The 12,667-nt window shown below is 42.4% G+C and overlaps 1 protein-coding gene across 1 annotated transcript in view; it reads left to right on the plus strand.

The window, feature by feature from the left end:
* PQLC2L (PQ loop repeat containing 2 like) overlaps positions 1-12,667 on the plus strand; it is a 42,265-nt gene that overhangs the window by 26,765 nt on the left and 2,833 nt on the right. Inside the window, exons 6-8 of the mRNA XM_019503203.1 lie at positions 956-1,080; positions 2,548-2,643; positions 3,532-3,717. Coding sequence (XP_019358748.1) covers positions 956-1,080; positions 2,548-2,643; positions 3,532-3,717 — 407 coding nt within the window. The remainder of the gene's footprint in view (positions 1-955; positions 1,081-2,547; positions 2,644-3,531; positions 3,718-12,667) is intronic.

Below are 12,667 nucleotides of genomic sequence, written 5' to 3' on the forward strand. Positions count from 1 at the left end.
GCTTTTTTTTAAAGCACCTGGAGCTGGGGCCAGGTGGGGCAGCCATGGGGAGGCTGAGGGAGCAGGCAGGGGATGGAGCCTGGGAGGGGTCCCCCCATGGTCCCCTCCCCCCTCCTCCAGCCTCCCCAGCCCCCTACTTACCAGCTCGGAGTCTAGGTCCAGCTCCCTGCTGCAGCAGGCAGGGACTGCCCAAATCACTGAAGCTCTCCAAATCTTTTCCGAATCAATTCAGAGAGATTTTAATCAATTCGAAAAATCAGGGAACCTTTAAATTGGTTCCCTGATTCAGTTTGGATTTGGAGATTTGGCCACTGAATTGGGCCGAATCTCCTCCGAATCGAATCAGTACCCAAAGCTTCGCACAGCCCTAATGGGCACCTGTACATGAGTGCAGAGGCTGCTCTGATGTGCTGTAATTTCCGTGCATCAGAACAGACTCGATTAATTGAGTCTGCTGGAGTGTGACAATTGCTACACTCCAGCAGCCTCTGCATCTCGTGTGTCAGCATCCCCACACTTAAAAATGGTGGTGAGGGTGCTTGAACTAAAGCTCATTGAACAGGCTTGAGTTCAAGCGCCCCACCACGATTTTTAAGTGCAGGGACACTGATACAGGAGATGTGGTGGCACTTTAATTTGAGCTGCTTTCAGAGCTACTTTAATTAAGCACTGCCCTCCCCCCATTCCCAGAGCACATGTAAAAGTGCCTGGAATTTCAGGTTTTTTGACTGTCTGTACTTAGCCTTGTACTAGGCAGCTTTTTGCTTATTGTACTAGCTAAATCTGACCCTAATGGTGTTAGTAGGAGCCAATTTAAGGAGTAGCCTGAATGTGAATTTTGTCTTTTAGGTACGTATATATGTCAACACATTTAAATTATAAGTAAATAGTAAATTTACTAATCCAACAATAGAAAGAAGTTGCTTTTCATCTAACATATTATATGTCAATGTAGGCAGCATACACCTGAAGAATTTCTGTGTGACCTGGGTCTTGATCTGTATAACGTTGTGTGCAATTTTACCCAGTCAGCTTCTCCTAAGAAACCAATTTCATAGTATTCTGCTGGAAGAAGGGAAGGTAAGCTTATTTTGTAGGTAAGCCCCTAGTCTCCTCTCCCTTCTTGCTACATCTTAAAAAAAAGCCTCATATTAGGATTGTGGACCCCATGCTAACAAATTTGTATGATAATCCAAAGTGCTTTAGTAATGACAAATAGAGTGTTATGGGCATACTAGCCAATTGCCCATCAAGAATGATGGGGGCTGCCTCTGTTCTGTCTCTTGCAGGGAGCGGGGTGGGGGAGCAGCACTGGCCTCGGCTCCCCCACCTTCTGTCTGGTCCTCAGCATGGCTTTGGAATCATGGTGGTGCTCCCCCATGCTTGGAGCACTCTGATTGGAAAACCACTTTTTTCCTGTCTTAAAAAAGGAGACCCTTTTTCTGACCTTGGGTTTCTCTCCAGCTTCAGATTTTACTTCACAAAAAATGTGACGTGAGATACCTCAGTGCTCCCTCTCTTTAGAGTGCATATCTCAATTACTCGATCTAGAGTGCATTGCTATATTTAAAGTACTGCCCTTACTGCAGCTAGGGTACTTGCTTGTTGAGAATAAATGTATGTGAAGTAATAAGTGCAAACCAAATGCAGCATGGCTCACTGTTACGCACTATCTTCTGAAGATGTGGGCAAGAAATTTAGGGCAACATATTGTCTCCCTGGTTTTCAGAGTTGTGAACTTACACTTTTTAAGATGCAGTTTTATTCCAGTTCTTGAGATTTTAGGATGCACCACTTCCTAGAGGTAATAACTATGCCATAAGAATGCCCTTTTATTACTAACATTACATCTTAGGCATTCAACTGAAAACTTAAACATACAAGGTTTGCTAAGAACCACTGCTGAACATATTGGAAAAGGTTGTGTCTTGCTCTCTACACAGAGTGCTTAACTTTCCAGTGTATTTAGGTATAAAAACTTTGTTTTGACTTTGGCATCCCCAGGTCTTTCACCATTAAGGATTACTTTACTAAAAATGTATTTATCATCACATTTTAAGGCATGCATGGACTGGCTTTGAGCTGAAAATTAGATACCATATTTCCTCATGTACAACACTCACCTTTTTCCACCAAAAACAGCTTCTGCAAATTTGATTACACATTATATGTGAGAAATATGGTTAAGAACAGGTTCAGCTGCTTAGGGGTCAAACCAAAAGTAAAATCTGCAGCAAGCCACAGAGAGCAGAACAATGAGCAGGTTTGGCTCTCTAGCTACTGTTTAGTTACTTACTAAAAGGAAAAATCTTTTTTTCTTCATTCTGCCTTTCACAAACAAAGGTTGCATTATATTCTCGTGTATATAGGACCATATACTGTTTTGCTTTGCAAGATGAAAATCAAATCTTTTAGCCCAAATGGCCATTTTAACAACAACAAGAAGTCTTGTCCAGGCTTTGAGAGGAGTTTACACTGTAAGTCAAAACATTAGAACTGTTCAGAAACATTTTTATCAAAATTTGTGTGCTTTTCCTTGTTTTTCAGGACCCACTTGGTATGATCAAACTGTCAGGATTTGTTTGTGGCTATATATCTTGTGTGTTTTATCTGGGATCTAGATTTCCTCAACTGTATAAAAACGTAAGTATATTTTTGACTGAATACATTTAAATATATTGCTTACTGCTTCTTGAAATGCTGGAAATTCCCTTGCAGTGAACATATACACCTGCACCCTATTTGGAATCTGAACTTTGCATCTGGGACTATATAAAATGGAAAAAGGTTAAAAAGGAAAACTTGTTTTCTTCAAAGAGGCAGGAAAATGGGAAGTTTTTAGTCAAACAGGGTAAAGGACACAGAATAAAAGAATCAAGAGCTGCATTTTTGAGGCTAGGGAAGAAGCATACATTGCACATGAAAAACAAATGGGCAGTAGACAGGGCCATGCTTTCAGTTGTTCTCTACTAAATTAGTAGTATCTAGTGATAAAATTATAACACAAAAACATTATGGTGACATTACTGAATTCATAATCTTCCTACTGTCAATATGGGAAACCGCTCTTTGAAAATTTGATATAGGTTGATTAAAGACAGGCACTTCAGTTAGGTAAAGAGAGCTTTAACATAAGAAACGCCAGTTTATTTCCAAAATAACAGATGTTCCCACCTCTCCTTCAAGCTGGAATAAATGGCTCCACCTGAGAAAGTGACAGAGTAACAGATTAGTGAAGAAATAAACATTCACTTTTTGTAACATGTTAGCTTCCCTTGTTGCTTTGCAGCTGTAAAATATAGCATGCACACCTAAGAGCTATGATGATTTTTGTCAATTTTGATGATACAGATGCCAAGATTAGTAAAACAAAAAGCATCAGAAATAGGGTGAATTGTTTTCCAGGTGAAAAAGAATGAAGTGTGCTCCTAGAAATTGTAGTCAGGTATCCTGAAAGTATCCAGAAATCCTTCATGTTATTTATGCTGCAACTCAGTCTTCATTCAAACATTTTTATATTTTTTTTTTTAGTTCCAAAGACAGTCTACAGAAGGCACATCTTATCTGCTGTTCGCATTAGCCATGATGGGAAACTGGACTTATGGACTAAGCCTTGTTTTAAAAGTGCCTGCTGCAAAATCTCTCAGGAACCTCTATCTTTTACACCATCTTCCCTGGCTCATTGGGAGCTTTGGAGTTCTGTTTCTAGACATTTTTGTATCCTTTTCCATGTAGAGCAAGAGCTTCTTGAAAGCATGTGTGGCGGAGCACCTTTGGTGCCCACCACTTTAAGGGCAAGAGCAGACAGCAGGGCAGTCAGCAGGTGTGGGCCAGCCTTGATGAGAAAGTCACATGGCCACAGGCTGGGCCATGTGATTGGTGGAGAGAACTGAGCTGCCTCCATTTTAGCTCAGGCATCAGGGTTGAGCTAGCAGTCTGTTGCTGGCAGCTGGAGCAACAATACCCAGCTGAGCTGCTGCTTATGGAACACCTGGGAGGTAAGGAAGGAACCAGGGGGATGGCAGGAGGGTCCTAGGGGGCCTGCTGGGGTTCTGAACCCCAGGAAAAGGCTGAGGCCTAGTGAAATTAAGGTCCAGTCTAACAAGAGGGCTAACAGCTGATGGGCCTACAATGGGCCAGGCAATCCCCAGGGTAGATCTGGCAGGGTTGAAGTCAGGGGGCTCAGGTGGGCCTAGTAGAACTAGGCCTCATGCAGCCTTGCTGGGGGCACTAGAGCAGCTAGAATTGGGATGCTGGCTCTATCATGAGACCTAGAGGGAGACCCCCTTTACAGAATGGAGGACAGTGGCTGCCGTGCTGACCTTCTGATCCCTTGACTGGTCAATGTAGGACTGAAGGGCAATTGAGACAGGCCAGGGCTGCGGAGAGCCATCTGGTACCCCGACTGGCCTGAAGGTGCGGGCCAGGACCTAGAAAGGCTGAAGGTCCTGGTGGGGGGGAGGGGGCGGGATGGGACGTGATGGGGCAACACGACATCACAGCCAACAGAGGATAGAGGTCAGTCTGCAGGCTGGCTGTGTTGGAGACTGCGATACAGTCTGTGGAAGGGAGGATTCCAAATGGAGGTCTCCATTAGAGATGGACACGAGAGTGAGCAGCCCAAGAATTGCATCTAGGACCCAGAGAGGGAACTAGACCAGAACTGGTAAGCCTGCTTGGTCCTGGGTAAAACCAGAAACTGCACCCTGCCAAGGAAAGGTGGTCTGGTGGGGCTGTCCATGGTGGGACAGTCCCCCAGAAATGCCAGGCCAGTTACCTCCCCAGTGAAAGGCAGGTGGGAGTACCTGATAACCCTAGCCCCCACCATCTGGTAGGTCATTAAGACTGGAGGGTAGTGGGGCTAGGCACATCCAGAGTGAGGCACCTGAGCCCATGGGGGTGTAAGACCCCAAAGATAGTGGGCCAGGCGTGCCTAGGGAGAGGCATGTGAGTTCGTGGGGGGTGTATGACCCTGAGACTCTACATGGGGGTGGAGTATGGGCCCCACTGAGGGGAGTAGAGTAGTTACCCCAGTGAAGGGGTGGAGTACATGGGGCTAGAAACCTAGCGAACAGCAGAGTGCCCAGTGTGAGCAAGTTGAGGCCCCAGAGAGGGGGGCATGTGTTGAAACCCCATGGAGGGTGCAGTTAGGCCCAGGTAAGTCCTCAGACATCTGAGGCTGCAAATAGTCCCAAGGCCAAATGGGCAAGGAATTGACCCTAATCGGTCAGTGTATGAGAGTGATGAGTTAGCCAGAGAGGGGCTCGGGTCAGAGCTCTGCCCAGGGTGAGGTGAATTGGCTAGCCGTCATTCAGAAGAGGGCCCGAGAGGCTGCACGCCAGCCAGCCAAGGAGTGCAAGAAGGCAATCCTGATGACCTGTGGGAGCTGCTCAGAGAAGCAGGGCAGATAGTGTGGCCCAGTGTGAGGCAGTGTGTAAGAGGCCCAGTGAGAGTGGGCAGAGTGCGAGAGGCCCGGTGAGACCAGGTGGTATGAATGGAGCTCATTGGGACAGAGAGAAAGGATGAATGTATGAGGCCAAGCAAGGGCCTGAGTTTGGCCTGGCCTCGAGCCAGAGCGTAAAGGAACTCAAGGATGCTATCTGTGAGGTATGGGACACAATAAGGAAAGGACATAGTTGTGTGCAAACCACTAGGCACTGGGGTCTTAAAATGGGCAGCCTCCTACACTTATTACAATTATTATCCTAAGAACAAGGTGTGACAGGCGTGACTGGGCAGCCTGCCTTAGACAGATGGGTGGGCCAGTACTGTGACCAGGCCCCGAGAGTTGCCCCCTGTCACAGTGTGTTATGAATATAGAATAATTCATAACACAGTTGAGATATTGAAAATAAATTTCATACCACCTATATACTTGCACTTCTTAAATTTATAGCAGATTATGTTTTTTTGTACAATTTACTGGTGAATACAGATTCACACTTGAATTTGTATGGAATGTCCAAACTAGATAGCACAGTTGCAGTTAGTTTTATTAGTCAGTACATGTAGGCTGAGTTTTCAGTTTGGTGCATGAACAGTTGCACATGTTCATGCCCATGTAACTTATGTTTAAAATCTGATGTGCACACGCAAGTCAATTGTTTTCATATGCACACTGTAAATTATAATTTTCAGAATCTGACCCCTTCATAAAAAATATCTGAGGGACAAGGATTTTTTCCAATATTTTTAATGAACCAACTGCATAGTTGGGAGAACTGTTGGACAAGCTTTTGGGTATCATGTGCTCTTCCTCAGGTTACCTGAAACACTCAAGGGCAGGTGTACGGTCAATCCATTTAAAAGATATCACAAAACATCCTTGTCTGTCATACTTCTTGGACCAGATGTACTCTACTCCACTTCAACACTCCAAACCCACTAAAAATATCTAAAATCAGATTATTAGAAGACTGACCAGCAGTCCAGAGAGAAATTGAAGCTCTACTAAGATTTTTGTGTCAAAGTATATTTTCCAAATGTTTTACAGACCATTGCAGCACATGTTCCCTAAGTGCATCACCAGGGCACAAGCATGTACCTGAGAATTTGAATGTGTCTTAAAAGGTAGCTATGGTACTTGATTAGTTTAGTTGTTCAAAAGAGCCAATATAACAATGCATGTTAGTCTCACAGTGATAGAAATAACTTGGCCATAAGCAACCTTCTCTCTAAATTAAGGCGTAGTAAGCATGTTAACTATAATTAACCTATTGTAACATATGCACTCAGTCTAGGTCAGTGGTTTTCAATCTTTTTTCATCTGCAGACCCCTAAAAATTTTTAAATGGAGATGCAGACCCCTTTGGAAATTTCAAATGGAGGTGTGAACCCCTTTGAATTGTAAGTATTACATACTTTTAATTGATCATAGTAAATTTTCACAGACCCCTTAGACAGTCTGTGGACCCCACTGGTTCCGCAGATCACAGGTTGAAAACCACTGGTGTAGGTACTTGGATTCTACATTTTAAAATGGACGTGGAGAAGTTAAAGAGGATCCAGAGATGGGTTATGAAGATGATTAAGGGTCTGGAAAGCAAGTCATACAAGGAGAGGCTGAAGGAACTAGGCATGTTCAGTTTGCAGAAAAGGTGCTTAAGAGAGGACATGATCGGTGTCTTGAAATATTTAAAGAAGAGGGAAAGCACTTTTTTTTTTTTTCTTGCTGCAGAGAGTAAGAGGCAGACCAATGGCTTGAAGTTGCAGCAAAGTAGGTTTAGGTTGAATATCAGGAAAAACTTCACTGTTAGAACAGTGGGGTAGTAGAATAGGACTGCCTATGGAAGTTATGGTCTCCATCACTGGAGGTGTTCAAAAGGACAGTCGGGGTGATCTAGTATTTCCCATGCTTCTGGGCTTTGCTGGTTGCTCCCTCCACCCACTTCCTGCTACACATGGGTGTTGGCTACAACTGAGGCTGGAGGATTTTGACTGGGGTCTGCCAGTGTTCCTGCTAGGAGCAAAGCTGGAGGTTTCTGACTAGAAGGTCTTGCCCCTCTGCTCAGGTCAGACTTATTGCCCTGTTTGGAGTTGGGAAGGAATTTTAGCCCATGGTCAGACTAGCGCAGACTATGGGGTTTTTTTCAGTCCTCTGTAGCAGGGGACATGGCCCTCTATCTGGGACCTCTTGAGTGTATATTAACACCTCTTTATAGAAGCAGGACATTAGCTGCTATGGTTTCCCTGCTTTACCTTTGGCAGGTTAGGGTGTTATGCTTCATATTGTGTCATGGCTGACCATAGTTTTACAATGAATTTAGATGATGGATTGTATAAGGTTGTTTGGATAAGGATGATCCTGCCTCAGGCAGAGGTTTGGACTAGATGACCTCTTCAAGCACATCTTCTCTATCATTTTGTGATTATTCCTGTTTGATTATAAAATACAAACCAGACCAAAATACTAGGAGAATATTGGCCCTTTGTTTCATAAGTCTAAATGGTAGCATGGTGTTTATTGATCTCACCATTCAATATCTATATCAATAATTTACTTCATTATTCTTGCCAGGTAAAATTCTGTGGTAAATCTATAAAATAGTCATAGGACTATGCCGTGATATGGACAGAGAGAACTCACCAAGTTATAATAAAAATAATTTCACTTTTAATTTGGACTCGTATTTAATTGACTTGTTATAATCCAAATTAATGAGGAACCTTGGTTTTCTCACAGCAAAATAGCTTCATAATACCTAACTTTTCCAGTACCATACTACTTTTAAGTAACTACACTGAAGGCAACTGGGACTATACCTTCTATGGCTGCTGCACAGTGAAAATGTTATTAGGAGAGTTTGGTAAGTTAGGGCCCCTCTATGCAGAGTGCAAAGGCTCTCTAGAGTACTGGCTACAAATTACCTCCCCAATGATTGGTTATTAAACATGGGGAACCTTGAGCCTGGGTTCTTGGTTTCACTAAGCAATGATACTAACAGGAGGTAAGAATTCACGGCCTTAGCTCAAATCCTCTCATTTTTCAAATTGTGAAGTTGATGTAGAATAAAGAGAGACCTCAGGTCATCCTAAAGCACATTTAATAATTCTTTTAGTACTGAGGAACAGCTGCTAATTAACCCTCTCATTCAGAACAGTTAACCATGCTCTTTATATCTGAAGACATGATTCAATTGGAAATGCATATAATAAGACATCCTTTATAATAGGAAATTCATATTTCACGACCATGATAATATAAAACTGAAATTAGCTTCCCATTTTGAAGTTAAATATGTGTTGTTTTAACTGACAGTGCATGGTTCTGTCTCATGAACAGACCATTGGAGTCTATGGCTGCTGGCCCTGATTTGGACACACAAGACTATTGTTCCCTAAACAAAGCCTTGACATTTTTGGCCTTCACTGGAAACATAAAACTGCCAGTATTTATTTACCAAAAACCCAGAATTTGATCCTGATGGCCTTGACAGTACATTACTTGCATATTTGAACATGTCTTTCCATGATGTTCTCCTAAAAGGAACTTTTATATTGGACACAACCCATATCCCCAGCTCCCCCCTGAATTACAAAGCCAATGTGCACATGACTTTCATTTCTCAGTTCTGACTTGATTGGAGCCTGAATCCAATCTTACTAATAGTTCTCCAAGTCAAATTATATTAAAAGCAGATGCTTCCAAACCAGGTTGGGGAGCTTATAGAAATCTAGTCTCATATATAGTACTGGTTGAAATGTATGAAGTATTTGTAATCAAGAGAACAGGGAAAAACAAAAGCAGACCTCCTGCTTTGAGAAGCCCTCAAGGTATGAAAATGAATGCTTTCCAAAGGCAACTTCGTTATTGTCTGCTGCCATATGAGAAAATAGAAAATCCTAGCAGACTGACACATCATATCAGACCTTCCTCAGTATCAAACTGAGGAGCAGAATCTCTTGATTTTGGAGGAAAACAGAATTAATCAGAATAGAGTGCATCTCCGAAGTCAAAAGATACTGTGGACAGTAGAAACCCAGTTTCCCCTTCTGATACCTTTAATTCCAGAGAACATCCAGACTTACATTAGATGGTATATAAAAGAAGGCCTATCTATATTTCTAACATTGTCAGAGACTTCTTTCATGGGTCTGTTATTCCATCGGCCCTTGCACGTTACATTTATCGTGTGATCAATATGTTAATCTTGCAATAAATGGCAACTTTTGGGATTGCCCTGCATTCACCCAATTTAAGATGCCATAAATTGGTATACAAGCCATAAAGATATTCCACACATCATGTGGAATGTTTTTATGCCTGATTTATGACACTTTAAATTGAATGTGTGGCATTTCCATGCACTGAGGCTGTCTGGGACCTGATGTCAACAAGCAGCTGATTGTAGGAATCAGACCCAGACAACCCCAGGTCTCCAATCAGCCTGGTACTGTCAAGCAACTGATTGTTGGCACCAGCCCTCAGGGCAGCCCTGGGACTCCAACTCAAGGTAGAGCTGCCCCAGACCCATCTGCTTCCAGCAGGTGGAGCTGGGTACAGGAGTTGAAACTTCCCAGCAGGAGGAGCCTCTCCATGCCACCCACCAGGTACTGTTCACTTTCCACTCCCAGCATCCCAGGCTGAGCTGCCAGCAGTCACATGATTAGGATCTGTCTCTGATCCCCACAATGATATACCCTGCGATGCACATGTGGCATGGCAGGAAGTGTAGTTGTTGGGATTGGAAATCAGATCCCATCATGCAACTATTTTCATATCTGCTAGGGGCCATAGTTGTCCACTGCAGATCCTTGCATCTGGCATGTCTGTTTCTGAGAGTGGTCACTATTAGCTGGACCACTGGACTCCTCTTGAAAGGGAGTGCTTACATTTCTTAGTGCTAGTTAATATAAAAGCTGTTACCAAGATAACTTGTTGTAGCATGTGACCTGGTCACATTCCGTTCTCTTAATATCTGTCCTTCACGTTCTGAACTAAGAAATCATGGATTAGTTTACTTCATTCCATAATAAGCCATTTTTAATTCCTAATGTTATTAAAGGTTGTTGTTTTAGCTATTTGGCGAATACATGGCTTCCAGGAAGGAGCAAGGAATAATGATTTCCATCACAAGTCATGAAGTAAACCAGCATCCTTTTCACTTCAAGGAACGCTTTAAGGCATTTCAGATTTAAATGATATATTCTTATGACTGAGTTTTAGTAAATGAATTGTTTCTAACTATAGCTGTGGCAGTTGAAGTTAGCCACAGTGTTCAAGAGACTAATCCCTATGCTGAAATGGCTAGGATAGGGCATTTCTAGTAGATAGACTGGGACTCTCAAAACTTGCTTCCCCTATTAGTCTATGTTTGTTTATTTGTAGTGATCAATGCAAGTCTTATCACTCATTTCTAGATTTTGGTTGCAAATACAGGATTGGGTGGGTATTTTTAGAGTTTTGCTTGATGTACCTAGAAAAATGTAACATCCTATATAAATTTAAAAAATTAAAGCAGTCACTGGCTAACTCTGCCTTATAATACATAGGAGCAGCTTGTATTGATATCCCTGTAGGACTTCAGTGGAGTTTTACCTAAGAAACCAGAGACCAAAGTTGGGCAATTAGTTTTCACTTTGAAACTTCCCTACCACCTCCATTCCATCATTCCTGTGTCCTCTAAATTGAATACATCCCCAATTCCCTCCCTCCTACCCCACTTCCTCCTCCCACCCACCAAAACCTGCCTTGTAGCTAAATTAGAAAGAGCTCTTTACCAAGTGTTTTCCCTTATCTTTTTGTTTTAGTTGATGTGCAGTACATTAATTAATGTGCAGTATATCATGAAACTATGCTGGATTTTTTCTCTTCATATATATCTCACTGTTAGTCACATGCCAGATAGTTACTAGAGGGCGAAAAAGTATACTCAGTAAGATCTAAGCAACAGTAGTGAGGCTCTTCTCAGTCTGCCTCTTGGAATATGCCATTTGGAATTTATGTAGTTTTACAAAGGATCATTGCTTTGTGAATAAAATTCATCATGTAATTAAAATCAGCAAGGGCAGTTTCCTAAATGAACGTACAACTTTCTTCTCCCTGCTGGGTGCATCTACATGAGAAACTACGTCGCCATAGCAACGTGGTAGCCATGCAGTGGCAGGCACAAGCCACAACGCTCCCTCGCTATAGCGTGTTACTACAACAACATAGCAGCTAAAATAACCGTGTAGCTCCCGCATGGTACATTATGGGCTGTTACAGTGCCGTCATTTAATCCTTCCAGAAGGAAGTACTAAATGATGACGCAGTAACAATGGCACCATAGGGGCATGTGTAGATATGCCCACTGTGTCTGTTTTTTTCTTAGACAAATTACATATATTTCATTGTACTGTGATTCACTTACTTATGTTTAATAAAACAACCTTGACAGATTAGTTCATCGTGACTGTCAGACACTTTGTTTTGTCAAGTTAGTTCGGCTGTGCCATACCCATAAGGTTTACAAGCTGAGGCCTTACTTTTTTTCTTTAAAAAGTTATGAACGTGAACAGCAAGTACATTTTATATGAAAGAGCTTTATCCATTCTTAATTCATTCCCTAAAAATACAAATTGTTGAACTCATGTAGTAATAAAAACAGATGCTGGAAATGTTCATCTGTTAAACTGTACACTGCACATTATTGGGAACTTTTTTCTTTTCCTTGTTTTTAAACAAAGCCTATAATATTGCTTGCGTGGTGGCCCAAAAATGGTAATCTGCACTACTGCTCATCAAAAAATCCAGGGCTCAGCAGCATACTTCCTTGCTCACTATGAGTTAAGAGCTCTATCCCACAGAACTTCACCAAGAGAAAACGGCACTCAGCATCCACAAGAGGTGCTCAAGTGCTTGCAGAATGAAACCCTATAAAACTCCTGTTCTGTTGTTTTCCTAGCCAATGATAGGCAGACATTCTGTAAGTCTAATTAGGTCAGCCTTTAGAGGAGAGAATATACCACATGTTATACAATGATTAGACTGGATAAAGAGTGCTGACCCACTGTCTCTGAAGGAAATCCTGTCTAGTCTTTAGTAGGAAGGGGCCACGGAGGTAGAATACTCTAAAGGTTTAAGGAAGTGGGGTAATTATTGGGGCTATGCCTGGAACATAGAGAATTTCCTTCCCACCCAACCAGGCCGCCCAGTACACTTTTTTTTTTTTTTTTTTTTTTTTAA

The sequence above is a fragment of the Gavialis gangeticus genome, unplaced genomic scaffold (assembly GCF_001723915.1).
Source record: "Gavialis gangeticus isolate Ggan-Ray unplaced genomic scaffold, GavGan_comp1, whole genome shotgun sequence".
In the NCBI taxonomy this organism is placed as follows: Eukaryota; Metazoa; Chordata; order Crocodylia; family Gavialidae; genus Gavialis; species Gavialis gangeticus.